General features: G+C 43.4%; 1 protein-coding gene and 1 long non-coding RNA gene across 2 annotated transcripts; one reads left to right on the plus strand and one right to left on the minus strand.

The window, feature by feature from the left end:
• Nucleotides 1-3,173: 3,173 nt before the first annotated feature.
• Nucleotides 3,174-16,571, plus strand: LOC150065476 (uncharacterized). Its single transcript, XR_016534960.1, has 3 exons — nt 3,174-3,465; nt 6,522-6,600; nt 15,721-16,571. It is a non-coding gene; the product is annotated as an uncharacterized LOC150065476 (long non-coding RNA).
• Nucleotides 16,572-17,091: 520 nt separating this feature from the next.
• Nucleotides 17,092-21,510, minus strand: Cdkn2b (cyclin dependent kinase inhibitor 2B). Its single transcript, XM_090330062.1, has 3 exons — nt 21,065-21,510; nt 17,832-18,524; nt 17,092-17,664 (listed from the first exon to the last, which is right to left on the minus strand). The coding sequence occupies exons 1-2, from the start codon at nt 21,239-21,241 to the stop codon at nt 18,264-18,266; spliced, it is 438 nt and encodes a 145-aa protein (XP_090186188.1). The 5' UTR covers nt 21,242-21,510; the 3' UTR covers nt 17,092-17,664; nt 17,832-18,263.
• Nucleotides 21,511-24,777: the final 3,267 nt, after the last annotated feature.

Here is a 24,777-nt window from a genome sequence, read left to right on the forward strand (position 1 = left end):
AATAGCTTATGCTTTCTATGAGGAGATTGTATGGTTATTATTTTTTAAATAGAGTACCAAGATTTTCCAAGTAGCTATGAGAAAATGTATATTTAACTTCACAATAACAATATGACCATGTTATAAATACAGCAACTTGGAAGTAACAAATTGTTATGCAATTTATCAGGTTTGTAAGGTAAGAAACTACTGATAGTAATGTGTGTGTCTGAATGTATGTGGAGATTAAACACAGGGCCTCTAGCCTGCTAAACTGTATTCCCCAACCTAACGTAGGACTTCATTATATACATTTCCAGTCATAAAACAAAGCCATAATCTACGTTTGCTAAAAATTGAAATATTAAATAATACTTACATAACTACTAATATTAAGTTATTAATCCAAGTAATGTTTGCATCCCTCAAGGACTTGTATGAATCCCAATACAATCTGCAAAATATATACTTTTAAATAGAGATAATCATAGATGTGATATGTAAACAGTGATATATATTCATATTTATATAATTAAAACCTCAGGTGTTTATGTCATTTGTCTAATTGCATGCAAAATGTTGGGAAATTGCAATAAATTTTAAGACATATATTCTATTCTATCCAAGCCATCTATGTGTTCTCTCATTAGATACTTGTTGAAAACTGGACCTTTTACAATGCACTTCTAAATAACTTTACACATATTACTACAAATTGATTTATGCTTAAAGAACAGGAAATTAATCATTTCTTTCACAAAGCATATTTTTATGTTTTTCATATTCCACTATAAATATACTAGCAAATGCTAACTTGTGGTTTATAGTGCTAAAACAAAAAAACACATAATTACAGTATTTGCATATATACTACTATATTTAAGCTTGCCCATTAGTGGCTAAACTTTTGCTGATATACAAAAACCTCCTTTGAGAAAAAGAACAGGATCTCTGGATGCTTTAAAGGCAACTAAAATGAAATCTAAAAAGCCATTACATCCTTTGTAAGCTCCTTGTGATTGAAAAAATGTACTGCCATAATACTATGAAAAAGAAGAATGAAGTATGCCCTTTCTAGACGTTTTTCTAACAGAAAAATACTAATAGGTTTAACGGTTTGCCTTTCCACATCAAGACAATTAATGGTGTTCTGAAAACATGTCTTCCTCCACTGGCCTTTGTTTTTTGGAGCTGTGTGTTCTCAAGGAAGTAATAACACTAATAAAGGTTACCAAAAGTGAGGCCTTAAAATTTTTATATGCGCATCTAAGTTGTAATTGTGATTCTGAATTTTATAACCATAAAAATATATATGTAAGTTTCAGATTTTCTGGTGAGAGGAAATCAAACAACCCAATAAAGATGCATGCAGTATGAAGACAAAATATATCAGGTTCTGTTTTTCAAGAAGTAGGCCTCGTTTTTAAAGTATAGTAATTTGTGGTAGGAGATGATGAATATGCGATAGGGACGGGCGGCACTTACAGCCCAGTCTTTAGGACGGGGCTGCGCTTGTGGTCCAGGCTTTGGAAGCACTTTTCTTTCTTTTTTTAATAGCTTAGGCCGGGCAAGAGTCAACTGCTTTCCTTTCATCAAGAAAAGCTTTCTGTGGGCTTTAGAAGCCCCTGAGAACAAGACATTTTCTCCTCCTAGCACTTAGTGATCCTTGATGAGTGTATTTCAGGAAGTCACACTGCGTGCATGTCCTGCCTCGTGTCCTCCATGTTACTCTTGGAAGGAGGTTGGAGGGGTGGAGAACCAAAGAAAATTAGAAAATTAAAAAAAAAAAATAGGAGAGTGGGCGTCTAGAAAACCGTTAGCATAAATCTCCTCCAGGCCGAAACAGAATGATCTAGGAAAATACCTAACCGTGTGTGTGTGTGTGTGTGTGTGTGTGTGTGTGTGTGTGTGTGTGTGTGTGTGTGTGCGTGCACAGGCACGTGTGGTCTAACCTCCACCTAGGGAATTTAGGAACCACCTATTTCAGAGGTGAGTGTAGAAGCTCTGGGTGTCCCTGGAAGTTTCCAGGATCCCAGTCTGGGGGAGAGGTGGACCTCTTAAGCAATCCCATTAAGGAAAAGGTGTCCATCTCTGTCCCCGCCCCCCCCCCCCCCCAGCCCTCCGGTGGAAATCGCCTCCTCTACCTTCTTCCAGATGATTCCTGTACGCCTTCAATCACACAAAACCAAACCATCACAATGCCCTTCTCGCCCGGGAGAGGTTCGGAGGGGCCTCCATACCTGGTCTAGGATGCGACTGCCGCCTTCGGCGCTGGTTCGCTGCTAGCAACTGCAGGAGGACCTGCACGGCCCGCGCCCGGGACGCTGCCCCCTCCCCCGCGGCCCGCGGGACCTGCACCACGAAAGTCCTCACTCGCGGTGGGCCGCCCGCGCGCCAGATCCGGACGGTCACCAAAAATCTGCGCACCATATTCTCGTCACCACGCCACCTGGAGCTCCAACAGCCGCTGCGCCTCCCTTTGGCGGCACGGTCCCTGTAACCCACCAGCGCAGCGAGCCTGAGACCCACACGCCGCCCCCCGCCCATCATCTCCGCCCCGCAAGCGCGCACCCGCGTTCTCGGCGCGCGCCTTTTCCTTCCCGGTCTCTCCTCCCACCCCCCGCCCCCCCCTCCGCCGAGCCCCAGGGCTCAGAAACCGCTGCGTGCCCAGCGCGCGCGGGAAAGGCTGCGCGGGGTGTCCACGTGGGGCGCGCCCAGGGCGCCGAGCGTCCGGGGTTCTTTTCACTCGGGCCTACCACCTCCTTCCCGCCTTATCCGAGCCCCCCCTCTCCTCTCCCCCCCTCCCTCCGCCCCACCGCCTTCCACCGTACGCGCTCGCGGGCGCCCTGCGCGGTGACAGCCGAAGCCGAAGCCGAAGCCGGACGCCGGGGTAGCATCTCCAGGCGGCCCGCCCCCCTCGGCCACCTCCGTCACCTGACTCAGCGACCCAGCCAGGAACCGCCGCGCTCTCCCCCCCCCGCCGCCCCCCCGAGTTCTGGTCCTGATCGCGTCTCTGCTCCTCCTGTGCACCGTTCATTATTATGCCTTGTGACCCCGGGTCGAGAGAGGCTTCCACGTCTCCACACCGGATTATCTAAAAAGAGAGGGAGAAAGAGGGAGAGGGACAGACAGACAGACAGAGAGGGGAGAGAGAGAGAGAGAGAGAGAGAGAGAGAGAGAGAGAGAGAGAGAGAGAGAGAGAGAGAGAGAGAGAGAGAGAGAGAGAGAGAGAGAGAGAGAGAGAGAGAGAGAGAGAGAGAAAGCCAGCCCCACGCAGGCCACCTCTGGGTGCCACCAATCAGCTGGCTGCAAGGCACAGTTTGAACGCAACTGCCGCTCGGCTCCGCGGTTAGATTCGGGGACGGAGCGAAGCGAAAAGGAACCACGCGGCCGGCGGCGGCGGCGCGCAGCCCGGGCGGGCGGCGGAGGCGCGAGATGCGGGCGGCGGCGGGCGCTGCCGTAGCCGCCGGCCCGGCTTCGCACCGGGTAGGTGGAGCCGGCCCGGCCCGACGCCCCAGGAACCTGCGTCCACCCTCCCCACCTCCCCACCCCAGGTTTTCCTAACAGTTCCCCCGCGTCGCTGACTTTGCCAGGCCCGGGTGAGTCGGATCCACGTCGGTCGTTTTATTTTCGGTTTTAAGTTCAAGACACCGGGGAGCATCGGAGCGCCTCTTCCTCTTTCCTCCGTCCCCGCGCCCCTCCTCCGCAGGCCGCGGCGGCCTGGGGGGAGGGAAGGGGGCGTCTCGGAGCGCACGGGCCCAGCGGCCCACGGCCCTGGCACAATCCTCCCTCCCCCCCCCCCCGCCCCGGGCTAGGCCACTTTCTCCGGGGGAGCGAACTCTGGCCCAGCTCACCCCGTCCCTTCCTTCTCTTCCACATCACTGGCCCTTTCTTTCTAGAGACTCCCCCTCCTTCCCCCTGCTGTCCACTCAGAACAGGAAAAGCGTGGGGGGGGTGCGGGGGGGAGGGGAGGAAGGAGCAGCAGAAAGGAGGGGCGAGCCAAGACACCGCTAGTCCACCCAGGGGTGTGGATGGATGGGTTGGTTCTGGAACTGTCAAGCAATTCCAGGGGATTCGGTGAATGTGGGAATGAAGCCGAACCACAGGGCTCCCCACTTTCAAGTGCGGAGAAGGGTCCGGCCCTCTTTGGCCCGCAGCCTGTCTCCATGTGTCCACAGCCGCGCTGGCTCTCGGCAGCCCCAGCGTCAGCCAGAGGCCGTGGACTAGGCCCAGCTTTCCGCCTGGAGACATGGCCCACAAAGCAGTGGCCTCAAGGTCAGGTGCTCCGGCCTAGTGGCCTGGAACCATTCGCACACTCGTGTGAAAGCTGGAGGGGGCTCCTGCATCAGATCCCCTCCAGTTTACCCGGGAGGAAAGCTGCCCACCTGAGGGCATGCTTTGAGGTCGTTTGCCAGGCCAAGCAGCAAGGTCACTTGGCCTTTCCCAGCCCCCCCCCCAACCCCACCCCGTCACATGATGTTGATCAGAACCTCTGCCCAAACCCCAAGAGGAAAACTGGGTCTAGTGAATGGCGTGAGATTTAACAGACACCCTTACACTGCCACTCTAAACATGGACCCCCGTTGCATTATAATTTACTGGGCACTACCTTCCGGGACTACTTGCTACTCCTTTATCTTGAATTTAAAATCCTCTCCCATTTTTCACAAGGCTGCTTCCTCTAAAGGGTCTCTGCCAAGAGATCTTTGGACATTATAACGCCACAGCGTTCCCCTCGTCCCTCCAACCCACCGGGTAGAAATCATTTTCCTTAGAGATTTGTTTGCTGGCTCGCGGTGTCTGTTTCTCACAGCGGAATGTTAGCTCCAAGAGAACCAGATCTTGGCTCTCTTGTTCTGGCAGCTAGATCACCCCCTCTCCAAATAACCGCACACAAGGGAGGGACCGCACAACCTATAATTATAATTGGGCATTTAGCTTTATGAGAGAGAGACAAAGGAGGGGCTATGCAAAGAAATGATCCTGGTAGAAAAAATGGAGATCCGAGGAGTTTTCTGGGTCCAGACAAGTCAATTAGCTGTGGCCATAAACCATGGTGAGGGGGGAAGAGAACATTTCTTTTGAAATGTTATTTTTAATAGCCAGAATTATCATGGGAAAACACACATACATAAATATACCCAAATATCCATATGCATTTCTTTGTGTATGAATTTATGTATATGTATACAATGCATATATCACATATACACCATACATATCCATCAAATTACATCATAGATATACATTATGCATATATACACACATTTCATATAGAGAGAGAAAGAGTGGGGGAGAGAGGGAAAGACTGAGACTTTGAAAGGCTGAGACTGACTTATTTTTGTCTCAGGAGGTGTCATGCACTAGGGAGTGTCTGATTTGCAGGGTAAGATGCCAGACTGGAGACCTAGGGAAACATCAGTGCTGCAGTTTTGCTGGCAGAATTGTTTCACTTCTTCCTTGGGGCGAACTCAGCCTTTTCTGTGAAACCCTTCAAAGGATTGAACTCCTTCTGTTAATTTTTTAAATTATGATTTTGAAATAGGGTTTTGAGAAACAGGCCCACGTTGGCCTGGAGCTCACTCTGTAGCCCAGGTTGGCCTTGAAAAAAAAATTTTTTTTTAAAATTACAGTTACTGATGTATCAGTGTTTGCTGCCCTCAGTCAGCTTCCCACTCTCTGTATGAATGGCAATCCACTTTGTTCAAAGCCTACTGAATTTAATGTTAATGACATAAAAAAGTACCCTCACAGTCACATTTAGACTTGTGGTTGCAAACCTGGGTACCACAAGTTAACACAAAATTAACCATTCCCTTACCCCATCATGCTTGACACATGGAACTTGTTTCCTAGCTAAATTTGAGTTCAAGGATCTGTCTGTATTTAGTGAGCCTGTGTAGAATAAACTGTAACTATGTTTTTTTTCTCTATAGGAATTTATTCTGCAAATAAGGGTAATTATCCACTTCAGACAAAAATCATTTGAGCAAGAGGAGGATGGTAGTTTTTGTTTGTTTGTTTGTTTATTGCCAGTCCTTGAACTCAGGACCTGAGCACTGTCCTTGACACATTTTTTGCTAAGGCTATTGCTCTGTCACCTGAGCCACAGCACCACTTCCCACCATTTCTGTGTATATGGTACTGAGGAATTGAACCCAAGGCTTTGTGCCTGCTAGGTGAGCACTATACCACTAGGCTATGCTCCTGGCTCAAGAGGAGGATTGTAGATTAGGATCTCTGTTCAAAGAATGTAATTAAAAAAATTGTACCTTTAAGTTTTATCTTTGTTTTTCCTGCTGTCTAACACCTGTTTTCCATCATTTGTGGTGTCTAGAAATTTTTAATTTTACTATTAGTGTAAGCAAACTGCAATTAGGAAGGTGTACAATTTTAAAGACTTGGAATTTGAAATGACTTTTGGCTACGTACTTCTCAATTAAAAAAACTGGGAATGAAAAATTGGGCAGTAATATATGAGTATTTTCACTTCAATCACCCACTTTATTCTCACAGTGGTCCTTTGAATTTGGATTTTTCAGGAGAGAAGACTGAGGCCTAGAAACCGAAATCTTGGACACTACATTGGCAGTAAATGCAAGGGCTGGATGCATCAGAAAGGTCTTTGAACTACTCACTTTTTACTTTTTATTTTTCCAAAAGCCACAGACAACATGGAGTAGGTTTTCTGTGGGTCACTTTGCAGACTGAATCACTGAATACTGGATCTTTTCTTTGTTCTCTTCCTTTGGATTAAGAAGCCAACAGTTAAAATCTTTTAATGAAGGGAAACAGTGTTCTGTTTAGTATCAGCAAATTCATCCCATAGGCAGGGATAGGAAGGAAGATCTTTCTGCATCCCTAGTCTTGTCACCTACCACACATCCAAGACACAAATTTATCCCTTAGCTAATTCTTCATTATCAAAATTCCATGAGACACATGCTTTCAAACTCAAAACTCAAAGACATAAAACAAAAGACACCCTAAGCTACAGGAGCACAGTTACTATCAGAATTTTCTATGCCTATATGTTCCTTTTGAATCTTATAATGTATGTATGTATGTAAAGATACAAATAGTGTATGCAAAACATATACACGGACGGACACGATCTACATATGTACATGTGTATTCTGCTTATGTAGTATTCATGTAACTATGGGCAGACATGTATTTTGTATGTGCATACATACATATACATATACACAGATACCCTTTGAATTAATAATTGTCTTACATTATTACAAATATGGAACACATACTATATACATCATATACACATGCACATACGTAAAATATAGAAAGTTATATATGCATATATACACCATGCACAATTGTGGAAAGATTGCAAATACACATCCACAACATCCTGCGACAATTTCGCTCCTATTGTCACAGGAAGCTCATAGAAGTATGAAAAAAGATTCTTTACAACAGTATGTCATAGCAAAAAATTCAAGGAAAAGGAAATAGAAAAGGTAGTATTTTGTTAAGTTTTTTTGAAAACTAGAACTCATCCATAAAATAAAAACTGTAGCCATAAGAAATGAAGTGCCTCCATGTGGGAACTGCCAAGTTCTATTTCCAATGAAAGAAATCAAGTGACAGAATAGAATGACCTCACGTTGGCTTTCTAAGGATGTGTTGGAAGAGAAAGATGTTTGTCGTGATACACATGGATATTTCAGGAATAATTTATTTTTCCATGGTATTGAGGATTAAACTCAGGGTCACATCTCCAGATCTTTATACATGGCTATTTTTTAGTTAGGCCTTTTCTGCTTTTTTTATATTGGGTCTCAGTGCTTCTGCCCATGCCAGCCCCAGACTGTGCTTCCCTTTCTACCATGTCCCTAGTAGATGGAATTACATGCATTCATTACCATGCCCAGTTTGCTTTTTGAGGTACAGTTTTGCTTGCATCCAGGCTGGCCTTAAATCATGATCTCCATTTCAGGAGTAGCTGAGATTATAGATCTTCATTTCCATACACAGCAAATAAAGTTTGAATTAGTGATTTCCCTTGGATAGTGAGAATAGCAGTGGAAAAGTTGTATATTTATGCTTGCTTTTATACTTACAAATATATAGATATATTTATACATATATAAAATATACTTAGATACTGTTCTTTCCTTTTTTTGTGGGTCATAGGGCTTGAACTGTGATCCTGGGCGCTTGTCCTTGAGGTCTTCAGCTCAAGGCTACCACCCTACCCCTTAAGCCATTGCCCTTTTTCCCCTTTTCTGGTGATTAATTGGAGATAAGAATCTCACATTCTTTAGTGCCTGGCTGGCTTTGAACTACGATCCTCAGATCTCAGCCTTCCAATTAGCTAGGATTACAGGTGTGAGCCACTGCGCCTGGCCACTTAGATACTTTTCATCACTTTCTGGCCCGTTTGTAAATTTACTATGAGGAGGAAACATTACCTTTAATCTACAGAAACCTGGAAAAGGAGCCTCACACCTAGGGGTTCTGATTCTGGAGACTTGGAGCTGAGAAGGAAACATGAATTTTTCATCTCCACAGGTGATTCTGACATGAAAAGACAGTTGAGAATCAATCCTCTCATGTGCAAGTGGTTTTAAATGTGCTCACTTCAAGCAATGATTGGCACACCATTATTGAACAGGTAGAATAAATGCCTGGAAGTAAGTGTCGAACAGAGTGACAACTTTTCACTAGAAAAAAAAAGTGAATTAGGGCGGGGAGTTTTGCCTAGTGGCAGAGTGCTTGCCTAGCATGCACAAAACCTGGGTTCGATTCCTCGGTACCACATACATAGAAAAAAGCTGGAAGTGGTGCTGAGGCTCAAGTGGTAGAGCTCTAGCATGAGAAAAAGCCCACGGACAGTGCTCAGGCCCTGAGCTCAAGCCCAACACTGGCAAAAAAAAAGTGACATTAAACTTTTATTTATGGTAAGATTTAAACAGAGCAGAAGCCGTTATATAATTCTGGAAAAGGCTTATTGTGATAGATTTAAACGTCAGAAATGAGATAGGAGTAGAGGATGACCAAACAAATTTGCAGCAAGGCTGCATTTATGGCTCTAAGTGGCATGGTAGCAGAGATATTTATGTGCATCAAGGGAAAATGATAGAATTTAGGGCCTTATAATTCATAGAGGCGACACCCATATAACCTCTTCCAACAGTTTCCCGTTAGAAGATATGACGCGTGTTGGCCAAATCTAAATGTCAGTCAATTGTTTATGTGTATGCTCTTGCTCCCTCCCCCTCTACCACTAAGCTACATTCCCCGCCCTATGTGTTATCTCTTATAAACATATTATAAAATGTGTAATAACATACATATAATATATAACACCTTTTACAGCTAGTAATTAGATAAAGACATTCCAAATTGAGATAACACAGAAACTGAAGAACAAGGCCTAATTGTACGTATTTGTTTTGGGACACACTGAAAGCAATACCAGACACTCATGCTCTGATATCCGTAGTTCAGTACTATATACCTGGTACAAAAGAAAAGTGAAATTCTTAGGTAGATTAAATTTAGTCAAGGAAACTAATTGGGAGATTTGTGAACAGATCACGGTAGAGGTGAGTGTGTTTAACATGGAATGGAGACCCAGAGATCACCTAAGACAGAGTTCAGAGGAAGTAGCCCAACTACATAATGATAATGGTGTTGCTGCTAATAACAGTAATATTGCATCAGTGAAAGGTATTATAGTAGATTAAGTGTTGCAGGAGGCAAAATATGAAAAGGAAATGAGAAATAGTTTAGTTTCTATACCTGGCCTTAAGGGTTTGACTTGAATTATGTTACAAGGTATTTTCTATGTCAGAGTTGATTCTACTAACTTGCAGAAGTCTAATGCTAAGCACTTCTGATCAGGAAGGGACTTGACAGGAGTTTAGGATCCTCTATAAATTCTGGTGTAATGTGGATTTCTAGGAATCAGCAGTAACCTTAATGCCTTGTTCATCGTTCTTTTCCCAGCAAAGCATTTACTTGCTTTAGGTTTAGTTCAGACATCAGATTACTATATTAGAATTAGTGATCATTTTTTGACCTATATGTTGATGTCAATTGCTGTGTTTAATATTTCATCCAAGCTAATTATGTATTATTTAATCAGCAGCACTGGTGTCAAAGCAAATTTTCTAACATTGCATAATTTAAAAGGCTGATATATGGAGGTTACTGAACTTCTGTGAAATAAAGTATTTTTTCCTTATGAATATGAAAATCTGAGAAAGAGACTCAGGGAGCAAAAAACGAAGTTGTCTCATTTGGCTTGCTTAAATTGAGAAAAGTTTTCAGAGAAAGTCAGAATAGTAGTGGAGAATGAATATGTTTCCATTCTGATGAGACTATTGCACAACCCCCACCAGCCTGTAGGCTAGTAATTGTTTTGGTTGATTAATTTGTGGAAATCTGAATCAATGGTTCACAAAATATGCTGTTCTTTCTGTTCCATCTGCTGTTTCCTTTTAGTCATTTTCTGCCCTCCTCAAAGGCCTGATATACATAAAATGTGAAACAGACCCCTTTCTTAACATGTATGTATATATACATACATATATATATATATACATACATATATACTGCAGCCATGTATATAACAAACTCAGGTTAGTACTTTTAGTGGTGACAGGGATGTAGAAAAAATCCAGTCCAATTCTCATTTTTATAAATGAGGAAAATCAAGACTAATTAAAATTACATCACTCAGCAATCACATATGAAAGTAGTTAAGAAGTCTGTGGGGGAATCAGTGTCTTCTACCTCCCAGACAGTTCCTAACTACTCTTTCCTCCATTCCTTCTCTTCAAAGAGTTACAAACAGAATGGGAGAAGATATTGAAAAATATTGAAATATTAAAGACAATGCCACGTAACTTTTAAAATTAGAATTATCTTGGTATGTATGTATGTATGTATGCATATATGTATGTATTTACATCCTATGTATGTGTACATGCATGAATGTACGCATGTATTTATTGCTGGTCCTGGTGCTTGAACCTTGGGCTTTGGTACTGTCTGTGAGCTTTCGTACTCAAAGCCAGTGTTCTACTACCTGAACCACAGCTCCATTTCTGTTTTTTGTTGTTGTTTTTTGCCAGTCCTGGGACTTGCTTGAACTCAGGGCCTGAGCACTGTCCTTTGACTTTTTCCTCAAGGATAGCACTCTGCCACTTGGGCCACAGCACCACTTCTGGCTTTTCTATATACGTGGTACTGATGACTCAACCCTGGTCTTGGCACATGCTAGGCAAGCACTTTACCACTAGGTCAAACTCCGGCCCTCCCACTTCTGACTTTTTGTGGTTAGCTTGAGATAAGAATTTCACAGACTTTCCTGTCCAGCTTAGCTTTTGCTAGCTTCAAACTGTGATCCTCAGATCTCAGTCTCCTAGGTGCTAGAATTATAGGGTTAAACCATTGGCACCTGACCTTGTTTTGCTTTTAAAATATGTAACTACATATATGTGTGTATGTATGCATGTATCCATGTATTTACTAGTCATTCATCCCCTGTCATAGCTTAATTATTAGACACTCTGAAATGACACCAACCTGAGAATTATTCTTCAAGTTTTCACCAAATAAATGGGCAGTTATTTTCTGCTATTAATGAATACCTAATAAGGCATTCCAGGACTTGGTTGTGACTAGCTGATGACATTAACAAAGAGCCAGGTCCTCCTCCACTGTGGAATACAAGGGCTGCTGCACTTTCCATGGGGGGTAGTCACATGAGTGCTCTTCAGATGATTTTGGTAACTCTTGCAGATGAGTTCAACTTCTTTGCTTTCAATAGCATGGCAAAGATTATACCTTATCATAAAAATAAGCACTTCTGGTAAGGCATAAAAGGAAACTGAAGCCAAATATGGTAATCAGCATGCCTGTAATGCCAGCTCCTCTGGAGGCAGAAGCAGGAGGAACATGAGTTTAATACTACTTTCCCATGCAAACTTAGTGAGACTCTATCACAGAAACAAAATACCAAGAGGATTGAGGTCATGGCTCCTCAAGTAGTACAAAGCTTGCCTACCATGTGTGAAGTCCTGGGTTGAATCTACAGTACCAACAGGAAAAAAAAGGAGAAAAGGAATGCATATTTTACTTTTTGAAATAATTGAGAGATAAATTATAAAAGTTAAAAATTCACACACACATCTATCTATCTATCTATCTATCTATCTATCTATCTATCTATGTATCTATCTATCTATTTATCTATCTACCTACCTAATATATAAAGTTTATTTTCTGTAGGACTAGGCTTGAACTCAAGGGCTTAGGTGCTGTCCCTGAGCTTTTTATTTTTTGGGAGGGGGGGATGAGGTTCACTGTATTTTTTTTTTTTGTCTTTTCTTTTTTGGTAGTAGACATTGCACTTGAGGGCAAGAGACCCCTCCCTAAACTGTTTTGTTTTGTTTTTTCCCTGAAGGTTACTATACCTGCACTTCTAGCTTTTTGGTGGTTTTGGTGGTCACTTGGAAATAAGACTTTCTTGCCAATGCTGGCTTTGAACCTCAGTCTTCAGAGCTCAGTCTCCCGAGTAGCTAGGATTGTACGAATGAATCATGAGTGTCCAGCTCATAATTTGTTTTTGATGTTTCAAAAGTATCTGCATAAGAGAATTAATGAAACACTTTTTCACAACAGATTGTGACAGGGAAACTGTCACTTAAAGATTACATCTAGAATAGTTGGATTTATTTACTTAGAGCTTCCTAATATAACTTTTTAAAGGATTGACAACATCCCCATATTTTATAAAAAGGAGGGTAAGTGTGGCCTAGTTAATACTTGAGGAAAATCATTAAGAGAACTTGACATTCTAATATACAAACTATATTTCATTAAAATTACTTGCTAACAATAAATAGACTCTGTTCTAGTTATATTATTCATTGGAAAGTAAACATCCAATTGCATATTAAAAAGAAACTATTCCTGGAATTTAAAAGGAAGCATTTTTTCCTATAGGGTAACTAAAATTAAAATCTTTTCCAAAAATAAAAATTTCAATAAAGATTTTTAAAAATCTGCATATAATTTCAATGCCAGTGAAATTATTTGTATTTTTTGGTGTGTGGGTCATGGGGCTTGAACTTGGCCTGGGCACTATCCCTGAGCTCTTCAGCTCAAGGCTTCTACCCTACCCTGGAGCCAAACCCCACTTCCCGTTTTCTAGAGGTTAACTGGGGATGAGTCTCAGGTCCTTTTTTGCCCGGGCTTTGAACCTTGATCCTCAGATCTCAGTTTCCAGAGTAGCTAGGATTACAGGCATGAGCTACCGTGCCCAGCTATTTGTATGTTTTTATTGAATACCTGTCTCCTACTTTCAAAATAAGTGGTCTGGATATTGAGTGTACTTGCTATATATGGAACTAAAGTACTCATCAAATGTTAAGTACCACTGTCTCACTGGTGTGTGGGGTTTTATGTCTTTCATTTTTAATTCATTTTTATTTTAGTTCTGAAATTACTAATTTTAAGCAGCAGAGCTCAAGAAATTTCAAACAGATTTTTTTCCCCTTTACAGTAGTCATTTGTTTTTTGAAACCATTCACTTAATTGAAGAAACATAAAAGTGAAGCCAAGTGAGTCATGATGGCATTTATTCTATTAATTATTTTATTCAATTTAATTCTAAATGTAACTTGGAATGTATCTCCAACAGCAAGATTTGTAAACACCTAGTAATATTTAAGATTTAGATACAGAAATTAACAAATAGGGAGTCAGAGGCAGAGTTTATCACTATAGTAACAATATGTGTTTGCATGTATCCTTCAAAGTGAAATCCTTAAGGGATTTAGTAGTGTATATCTCCTTATGCTGTTGGTAAATCAAAGAAACCCTTGGGCCAGGTAAATTTTAGTTGAATTAATTTTGACATGGCATAAGTTACAGCATTACAGATGGTAATTACCTTCTTTTTTTTTTTTTTTGCCAGTCTTGGGCTTAAGCTCAGGGCCTGAGCACTATCCTTGGATTTTTCTCAAGGCTAGAACTCTACCACTTGAGCCTCAGCACCACTTCTGGCTTTTTCTAAGTATGTGGTACCAAGGAATCGAACCAGGGTCTTCGTGCATGCTAGGCAAGCACTCTACCACTAGGCCAAACTCCCAGTCCCGGTAATTACCTTCTAAACAATGTTTCAGCTTTGCTTTTTAAAAGTGAATACAACAGAAACTGTGCAACATAGTGCTTTACATTCTCCAAATAGCAAGTTGTCACTAGGAAAGATCTCACAAATATTTTAAACTGCCAACAGAGGAAAATGTTTTATGGGAGACATTTTAAGAGTATTATGTTTTAATCAGTCAGTGTAATACAACTAGCAAACTCAAATACTATGGAACTTAAACAATAAGGGAGAAAATAAAAACTTTATATATTAGGTGAGATGTTTATTTTCTGTAGGACTAGGGTTTGAACTCAGGATTCTACCTTTGCTATGTAAGTTCTCTTCCACTTGAGCCACACCCCATTCCTAAGTGGAAGATTAAAATTACCAATTCATTTCTATAATGAGGAGTTCTTAGTCATTATGCAAAAACATAAACTTAAAAATTATTATTCTTGTAGCTTATAATGATTGACCACTAACGTAGTAACCAGTATAATTTTTGCTCTTAAAACTTTGAAAATAAAAGGTCTATTATCTTTGTTTTTTTTTCCGGGTGTTTCTTTTGAGTACTATTCTCTAAAAGCCATTTAAAAAACATAGATTTAAAAATAATGTGCTTATCTTTACTTGATCTTAAAAAAAAGTCACTCTAGGAAATTAAAATGGAGATAAGTATATATTTCTGCTCTTGAAAAGTATTAGTTGTTTTCATATTTATCATTAATGGTTTTGGAAGACAGGATGTCACAGAGGGAATAAAATAAAACTATGAGCTTTAGGGTGAGAACTTTTAAGTTTTTCTCTCTTAGCTATTTTGAAATAATTTTCTTTTTATAATTTCAACCATTTCCATTGCTCCTACTCTTTATCTCTATAAACCACCATTTTATTCTCTGCTTTTGTAAATTTGATTGCTTACAATTCCACATATAAGGCAGATTGTACCATTTATCTTTTTGACATTTCGTTTAACGTAATGTTATTTGATGGATATATTAACTGGATTGATTTAATAATCCCATTGTGCATTTATATGTGACATTATTTTTACTCTATAAATGTATATTATAAATTCCCAATTTATTGTAAAAAATGGGAAAAATGCAGAACACACATTCTGAAGCTCCACATCATCCCACGATCTTACAGAGATACATCTGTGAATAAAACCTTTTTAAAGGCACTAATTCCTGTCTGTGTCGGTCTTAGCAATTTACTCAGGACTGATGAGCTCGTCTTCTTAGTTCATCTGTAGTTGCTTTATAATTAAAGTAGTACCTACCAGTTACAGATGATGATACAGTATTATTTTCTATGATGTCCCCTACACCCTGAAAACTGTATGCACTGAAGAGAATTATGCAAGAGATTTTAGAACTGTAGCTTCCTAAAATATGCATTCCATTGTCTGAATTATCACTTATTGTTTTTTACAAACACTTTGATGTAGTAAAGACTATATCTAGAGGTAGCTGGGGCAGATTAGATTTTGAGTAGAAAGCAAATATTCTTTAGGCTTGATTTTCTGTAAGTAGACATCGTGTTTACCATTTTCTTTTACTTTTTAAACCTTGAAACATAGTAATAATGTAAAATGTTTCTGTTTACAGCTACTTTTATATCCATTGAGTCTACTGTGTCCGGACTCTGTGGTGTGCACAGCCATTGTGAAAATCCTTAAGACCACTGCGTGCTTGCCATGGGTGAGTTATAGCATGGACAGAGAAAATTAGCCACACTTACAGGACTTAATTGATTCTAGGATAGAGAAACATGTAAGGTATCATGAAGGAGTGTTGGAGGCCGAGTAACTGCCATGTCTAATAACTTTCTGCGGAGACTAGGCAAGGCACAAGAGGCAGGGCATACACTTGATTAGCATTGGTTACAAATGTGTTATTGTTTATTATTCTCTGCTGGGACCTAGAGTGAGGGTATATTAGCTGGAGGGACTGCTCAGGAGGGGGTTTTTTGAAGAGAGAGATCTTCCTGCCTTGATGAAGCTGCCTGGCGTCTCTGTTGGGAGCTCCTCCGGGGTAAGAAGGCTGAGTGCGGGAGGACAGTGGGCCCCTTCCTCTCCCGGGGTGTGTTTTTCCCCATCCTCCCTACTAGTAGAGAGGGACTGGGGATGAAGGACCCAACAAAGGAGGGGTCTCAGTTCAGCTTCAGGATGAACTAAGGCATACTCAGAGTGGATTTATGAGGATTGTGAGTATGCATGAGGCTTTGATCTCTTTTGAGTTTCTCATACGTGGTGCCTTAGGCCAAGTATGAAGGTGTCAGAAATCATCCCTAGATGGGGCCCTCCCTAGCTGGGGTGTCAGGATGCACAGACTGGTTAGCCTCCAGTTCCAGAAGCCACATGAAGTCCCATTGCTTATACTTAACAGCAAAACCCCATAAGCTTTCAAGTCTGACAAACTTACTTTTACACACTGTGAAATAAATATCTCGTGGTATGTTACTCCACCATGTCTCTGCCTTATTTTCCTTATGTAGAAAGCCATTTCTATCTCTTGGCTTTAGTTGTTAAAAAATGCCTATATTTGAAACCCTGGATGGTGTAAACTGGGTGTCAATAAACACTTCTCTCCTTCCTAATAAGATATGGTCTGGTTCCAGATCTTGGCCTTCCTCAGAGATATATTATTTGGGGGGAATAAGGAATTGATAGAGCGGTAAAGACTTGTGCATTTAGACTCCTCTCTGCAAGTCCTTACTCTCAAATTATTTTTTTCTTTTCCTTCTTTTAAGTGTACATTTAGTAGACTAGATGCTTAGTAGAATAATGTATAAATCTTATGTTTAACTAGACACTTAGAAGAATAATGTATAAATCTTATGTTTAACTTTCTGTGGTGTATAAGTAAGTTTTAGAAATGATTGGAATACCATATATACACTTATTAAAAAGGACAAAAGATGTCAATCTTTTTGAACTCTTAACACTTCAGAAATTACTGGTTAAGTTCATGCAAACACATTTTTAAGCCAAACCAAATCTTAGATTTCGATTTATGCTGCTTAATCTTTATTAAAACAGTGAAGTATCTGTTGTTCCAATTCTATGAGGAATTAAACAAGCCTAAAAATTAACTTCCAAAACAGTACACTAATAATTTGTTCAGCCAATATCCCACAAGCCACCATGTCTTTGAACAGTTTTATACTCATTCTGCCTTTTCGGCATCTTTGGGGACACAATCCCAAGAAAATACACTGGGAAAAGTTCCCCTGTCTTCTACACGTTTGGAACACTTCCCCCTGAAATACTCTATAAAGCAAACCGTGAGAAAAATAATTAACAAGCAAATAAATAGGTTTAGTATGAAACGGATCTAAGTGTTGGCTGCAAGAGGACTGGTACTGGCTTGCCACAAGCCACAGTTCTATAGGCGAATCTGTAGTTCATCTGTGCCCGGTGGGGCGTGCCCGGAAGGCCGGGGAAGACTGGGGAGCGGAGGCTAGGCCACCCGGGAGGCCCTGTTTTTCCAAGTTTAAAGCAACACCGCGACGACGGACTCTGTGCCCACGCGTTACAGTCTCCGCATCCACTACATTGGTCAGGAAGAGAAGGCTCGTCTCTGCTTTGTCGTGCGCGGCTGCTCCGCTGGGCTTCTCCCCGCGCCACCCTCCACGGCGCCCGCCCGCCCGCCCGCCAGCCCGCCCGCGACGGCGCCCCGCGGTCCTCGGGGCTGGCGGGGAGTGTTGTTTTACAGACCTGTCGTTCGGTCCAGCCCGCCGGGCGGGCCTCGCCGACGCCCGCCTCGCTCCCCCGGCCAGCTCCTCCAGGGGTGCCCGAGCCGCGTCTCAGAAGGGTCACGGCTCCGCGCGCGTGCGCTTTCCAAACCCGTCTCCGAGGTCCGAACTGTGCAGGGCGCCGGGTGCCCCGCGCCACCTCGCTGTCTCCCGGTGAGGCGGCGTCTGCCGGCGGCCTCGGGCGTCACCACGACGTGTGGGAACGCGTGCGCCCGCGTGGCCGCTCCTCCTCCTCCTCCCGTTCCCCCAGGGAAGTGGAGAGTCGCCCGGGCGGGGCTCGGGGCGGCTCCGCGCAGCCGCCTTTGAACTGGGTTTGAGGGGGAGCAGAAGGGGTGCTGGGGTGGAAGAAATGTCCCCGTGGGGCGGCCGGGGGGGGGGTGCGGAGCCTCGCCCCTCAATCCCCCGCGGCCGCGCGCAGGTACCGCGCCACGTCCCGGTGGCCCCGCTCCTCAGCCAGGTCGACGGGCAGGCGGCCCCAGGCGTCGCGCACGTCCAGCCGCGCCCCGGCGCGGTGCAGGGCCACCAGCGTGTCCAGGAAGCCCTCCCGCGCCGCGTCGTGCACGGGCCGGGTGAGGGTGGCCGGGTCCGCGCAGTTGGCCTCGGCTCCGTGGAGCAGCAGCAGCTCGGCCACGCGGGGGCTGCCCATCATCATGACCTGCGGGAGACGACGGGGGACACGGGTGAGGAGTGGGGCTCCGAGGAGGAGGAGGAGGAGGGGAAGACGACGGGGACACGGGTGAGGAGTGGGGCTCCGAGGACGGGGCGCGGACGGGACACGGGTGAGGAGTGAGGCTCCGAGGACGGGGCGCGGGCGCGGCCGTTCTCTGCAAGCGGGTACAGCCGGGGTGAATGGTCCGGAGGCTCGGGGAAGCCTCGGGGTCTGTCTTCCCCTCCCTGGCTGACGTCTCCCACCACGTCCCCCTCTTTATTGAACTCAGTAAATTCGGCTCTAGTCTCCAGATGTGAGAGGTAGAGCTGTCACGTTCACTGGAACGTCATTTGGGTAAATTATCTTACGTTTAAAGAGCTTTTAAAGTCTTAACTTGTTTCCCATTCCTCCCTCATTCCCCTCCCACATTAATTCAGGTCTACCAATATGCATTACAAAGTAAACAAAAGATGGAGCAAAGCTTTAAGGGAGAAATAGGCTTTTTTAAAAAATATATATCTATAAGGCTTTTGTTTAGTTCTCATAGATAATTCCCTGTGGAAGGCGATTCCTTTTTATATTCATGTTCTGTTCTTAAACAGTGCAGTCTAATTTGAACCAAGGCTGGAGATTAGAAAAGAAACCAACCCACATCAAGATACGTCTCCCATCATGTTGTGAATAAATGGTTCGCCATTTTAACACTTCAATACTATGATACAGACTAAAATTAAAGTGTAAATATGTAGTGCAATATATACTGTCACAATACTAAAAATGTACAGGATTTTTTGATCGCTAGGTTTCATATTGTGAATTAGTAAATACTTTGCAATTTGGAAAGAGCTTGAATGTTAGAAGCCAAACTACATGTAACTTAGAGAAAATGGACAGAAATTCCCATAGCAACCATTTGTGTACATTATGCAGGCATTGCTTTCAATACTGCTTTGAAAATCAACTGCCTAAAAACACTGTTATTTGTTCTTGTAGGTTTATGTGTTTTGAAATGTACCACGTAATTAAAAGGCAGTATATATCTAGCTTTTGGGTTTTTTTTGGGGGGGGGTTGTTGCATGTATGTTAGAAACACTCACTTCCTCCCTTAAAAAACACAACTATAAAATATTTTTGCTAGTGATGTAAAAGCTATTTTACTTATAGTGAAGAAAAGGGGAAAGCAGTTCTTAGTAGCTCAGAAAATAGTGAATTACAATCATAAATAAAACCTTGTTTTTAGTATAAAGTGTTTAAGAATACATTATTTTGACTGCTTGAAAATATTCCTTATTTGTTATAACATTTGCACACCACTACGAATTCAGAAGGGATGAATATTTATTTTCTTTAAAAATCTACACTATTATCAAGATCCCTTCATATTAGCTTAGTTCTGGAAAGAGAAGTGGATATCAAATGCAACTATAACAGTGCAAAACTCATTGTCTTAGATATTAAATGATCAGCATTAAAAATCAGTATTAAAAATCTAATAAGGATTAGTAGGTAAATATTGAATAAATGTACCAATGTACCGATAGGAAGTCTATGAAAACCCGCTGCCAGTCAAAAAATTGTCTTTGTAGAAATGCCTTTATAATCTCCAAGCATAGATCTCATAAACTAAACAGTAACTCTAGAAGCATATCTACACCCAAAAGATGCTAACATAAATAAATAAAAAAGGAATTCAGTAGTGTGATTGGGGTACCCTGTTTTCATTCCTTTGAATCTTCTCTCCATGAGGAAAAAAAATTAAGATTCAAATAACACCTTAAAGGTTCGCGGGAATTTTTCTCGCCTATTGTGATTTTTGTAGAAGTCTTGAATTTAATGCAGCCTCTGTAACTTGTAATTTGCTCTCTTTGTGATGGAACGTAGGCAGACAAAACAATTTCTCCGCAACTGACCTGTCCCCGCCCCCCCCATTTCCTCATCAGTTTCCAAACTGTATCTCTGATACTGAGCTAGAAGAACAAATAGAGATCTATTTCTCTACCATGAAAAAGAAAATAAAAGGGAGGGGGGGGTACTGAAAATGTAGCTCGGTGGTAGAGGACTTGACTACTGTTATACCTAGCGCTGGAGACAGAAGAGAGGGAAAGAGGGAATCGGAGGGGAAGGGGAGAGAGAGAGGAGAGAGAGAGAGAGGAGAGAGAGAGGAGAGAGAGAGGAGAGAGAGAGGAGAGGGAGGGAGAGGGAGGGAGAGGGAGGGAGAGGGACGGAGAGGGACGGAGAGAGAGGGAGGGAGAGGGAGGGAGAGAGGGAGAGAGGGAGAGAGAGGGAGAGGAGGGAGGAAAGGGGAGGGGGAAGGGGAGGGGGAGGGAGGGGGCGGGACAGACAGCCACGGGGCGGGGGGGAGAGGAAGGCAGGGGAGGGAGAGACACCAAGCTGGAGCAGTGGTGTTCTTCAACCCCACCGTGTTGCTCTGGGCGGGGCGAGTCCGGCCCGGACGCCGCAGTGCGGGCTGAGCCTCTCGGGAGCCGAGTCCCGGCCCTGCGCTCCGGGACGCCGCGCGCCCCCTGCCGGCCAGGCCGGGCCTCTACCTGGATCGGGCGCCTCCCGAAGCAGTTGAGTCGGTTGGGGTCGGCGCCGGCTTCCAGGAGCTGCCGCACCTTCTCCACCTGTCCCCTCGCCGCGGCGCCCGCCAGGCCCGCGTCGCCATCGCCGCCGCCACCGCCGCCACCGCCGCCCCGGAGCACGCCCTTGTCCTCCTCTCGCATCCCGCAGCCTTCGGACAGTCCACCGCTGCCCGTGAGCTCAGCGACTCTCCACACACCGCCCGGGCGCACCCCCTCCCGCCGGGCGAGAGCTGGGGGGCTCAGCTTCGGCTCCCCCTCGCCGTCCTGCTGCTGCGGCTGGACACCACCCGAGGCGATGGCCGACTGGGCCGTAGTTAGGTCCGGGACCCAGCGGGCGCTCGAGACTCGCTCTTGAGAACCGCCGCCTCACGCTACCGCCCCGCGCACCCGCTGAGTGGGAAGCCACCGGGAAGGACTGGGCTCCAGCTGGGCGGCCCGGCCTGCTCTCCCCGCCCCCTTAGGCTCCGCCCTCTTCCCTTGCCCCGACCGAGTCTCCCCCCCCCATCCGGCTGGAGGGCGGGGAGAAGGGCGGGCAGAAGGCCGGAGGCGTGGCGAAGACGAGGTGGTGGGGGTGGAGCTTGGGCGGGGCGAACTCCGCCAGGGCGCATGCGCCCTCGCGCGCTTTTTGTGTGTGTGTGTGTGTGTGTGTGTGTGTGTGTGTGTGTGTGTGTGTGCGTGCGTGCGCGCGCGTGCGTGTGCTTGTGTGTGTGTGTGTGTGCGCGCGCGCGCGTGTGTGTGTGTGTGTGTGTGTGTTTTGGCACCAGGCTGCTGGCTGCCAGGTTGCTAAAGCCAAGGCTAAGTTCTCTCTCCTCTCTCCTCTCTCCCCTCTCCCCTCTCCCCTCCTCTGCCCTCTCCCCTCCTCTCTCCTCTCCCCTCTCCTCTCTCTCTCTCCTCTCACTGTTTAATGCTGACTTACTGCTTCCAGCTGGCTGAGCAAACCATGTCTACTTAGACCTAGGACAGCCAGTTTCACAAGTGGCTGAGAGAATGCCTTTGGAACCCACACCTCCCCCCCCCCATAAAAAAAAGGAAAGAAAAGAATAAAAAACAGTCCCTACTTTCTTAAGATGTCTGAATGTGACCCCTCTGCACCTGTCATTTAGGGTAAACCCATCCTCAGGCAGTACTTGAACTTCACAAGTTTCATTGATTGCAACAATCTTAGCAATTTTCTTTCAGCTGTGTCTTTCTGTTTAAATTAGTCAACCAGAAAAACAGTGAAAAATCTCGAGAATCCTGTTTTGCATGCGCACTTCATTTTTTTTTTTTTTTTGCCCGTTCTGGGCCTGAGCTCAGGGCCTGAGCACTGTCCTTGGACTTTCTCAAGGCTAGAGCTCTACCACTTGAGCCTCAGCACCACTTCCAGCTTTTTTCTATGTATGTGGCACCAAGGAATTAAATCTGGGTCTTCGTGCATGCTAGGCAAGCATTCTACCGCTAGGCCAAACTCCCGGCCCTGCACTTCATTTTTTAAAAAAGTGACTCTTCTCTTTGAATTATGAATGCAATCCTAAAATAAAGTGGCAAGTTGATATCCATAGGACTCATGCATACATGTGGTGCAGAAACATATTTTAAGGGTCTGAGATCTCTGATGGTGCCTCTGTAATTTCTGATATTTAGGAGGTTAAGACAAGGAGGATCACTTGAATTTAATAGTTCAAGATCAGCCTGGCCAGCTATCATTTAAGAGCTCTTCTAAAAAACAAACCAAACGAAAACAAAAGGCCTAAGATCACAGTCTCATAATATTTATACAGTATATCTTTGCCCTCTTACCTCCTTGAACCCACCTCAGCAACTATTTGACTTTTATTTATCACAAGTAATAAAGGACATTTACACAGTAATAATAAAACATTAAAAAACATGGGTGTGGTGCTGGACCTGTTATTAAACAGGCTGAACCTGTCATTAAATCCTCCTCTGAAGATCAAGTACTTCTTTTCCTCCTAATCTTCCTAGATGAGTTTGAACTAATATATATATATATATGACTTTAAAGCTTTAAAATATTACATAGGATGTCTATTAAGTTAGGAAGAGAACCGCATGTTGTTATATACATGTTACTGAAGACCTCTGGTGAGAAATTAGGTGAATGGGCCTCTTCTAACACTGAGTAGTTCTTATTTATAACTTAAGCTCAGAGTGCTGAGGAAAACTGCACTTATCCCATGAAAAGCTTCAAAACATATGTCTTGTAGCTCAGGCTCCTCCTGTAGCATCAATAATATTCTTTGCTTTAAAGACAATGGAGCATGGAATTAGTAGTTGAAGATCTAATGACACTTTACGATTTTTTTCTTTCCTATCTCACCTCCATTTCTTAGTTTTCTCTTTAATGTCTCTATTTTTTCTTCTCATTCATCTCATCTCTTGTAAGCATCACTTGTTGGTGGACACTTCATTTTTAGACCTGGAGAGAGAAACATATCTATTTCTGGGTGAAAAGCGTGGATAAGATGTTTGTATTTTCTCTTGAGAACCAGTCTCAATGCACAGTGTATTGGTTATTACAGGTGTGTGTACGCAGAATGGGAGGAGGAAGAAAGATAAACAGTGGGAAGTCAGAGCCTTTGAAATGAATGCCAAGGGTATTGTGCCAGTAACCTGGGGAACTGAGGCACTAGACTGATATTAATGTATGTGGTAACAAACTGACTCAGTTCAGAATGTTTTTAAATTATAAAGCCTAACCTACTCTGAATTTAGTGTGCAGTCTTTTAAAGTGCTTCTTGAATGGTGCTAGTAATTAAATTTAGTTCCACTTGGACATGTCTTTTATTCTCAGATTCCACGTTTGTATAAGACAGGATCTTAGCTTTGCAACAAAATCTTTGTAGTAGCATTCAGACTAACAGTTTTTTAAATTGTCGGGATTATGTATAGAGGGGTTACAGTTACATTCTTCAGGTACTAGGTGCATTATTTCTCACACATTGATACCCCTTCTCCTGTTTGTGCATACTGACACAGTTTTAAAAGCTAACACTATAAATATGCAAAGAAATAGATTTTCAGGGTGTTTTAGAATTCAGGAAGAGGGGAACTTAGCTTGGGGTGAAGGTGACACAATTGTTTTAGAGTAGGGGACTGATAGAAGGGAGTATTTAAAAGATATAGCAGAAGTCACTTGCTTCCTATGATCTCAATTTGTCCTTAGATTTTTTCCCTTGGACTTATCAAAGAGGCCAGGAAAAGATAGTCTGTAAGAATTTGTAACAATTGTATAGAATATTGAAAGATTTAGAGTTGATAAGGAAATGAAAATGAATTGTTTTTTCTTTGAGGGACACACAAAAATAGTAAGACAGGAAAAGAGACAACGAGAAGAATGAACATTTTCTAGGAGATAGGTATGGGGACAAGTCGACTGAGAAGAATTTGGGGTAGGGGCATAGGCAGATGCTAGCACCACGGACAGCTCCAGTGTGCCCAGTGTCTTTGGGTGGTCCTAACCTGTTCCCCAAATGAGAATTTTTGAAGCATAAAGCTTGTTCTTCCAATGCATTTTATCCTCTAAAATCAAAAGGGCGACACATGGAAGATCAGTGGACTTTTTCTGCCTCTCAAGACCAAACTGCTTATCTTGGGTTTGAAATATTATTGGGTTATCTGATATTTCTCTCTGTAAAGAAGAGTTAACATTCTCTGTATAAGAAAGGGGGAGGAGA

This window comes from Megascapheus bottae, chromosome 3, assembly GCF_031878675.1.
Source record: "Megascapheus bottae isolate mThoBot1 chromosome 3, mThoBot2.hap1, whole genome shotgun sequence".
Taxonomy (NCBI): domain Eukaryota; kingdom Metazoa; phylum Chordata; class Mammalia; order Rodentia; family Geomyidae; genus Megascapheus; species Megascapheus bottae.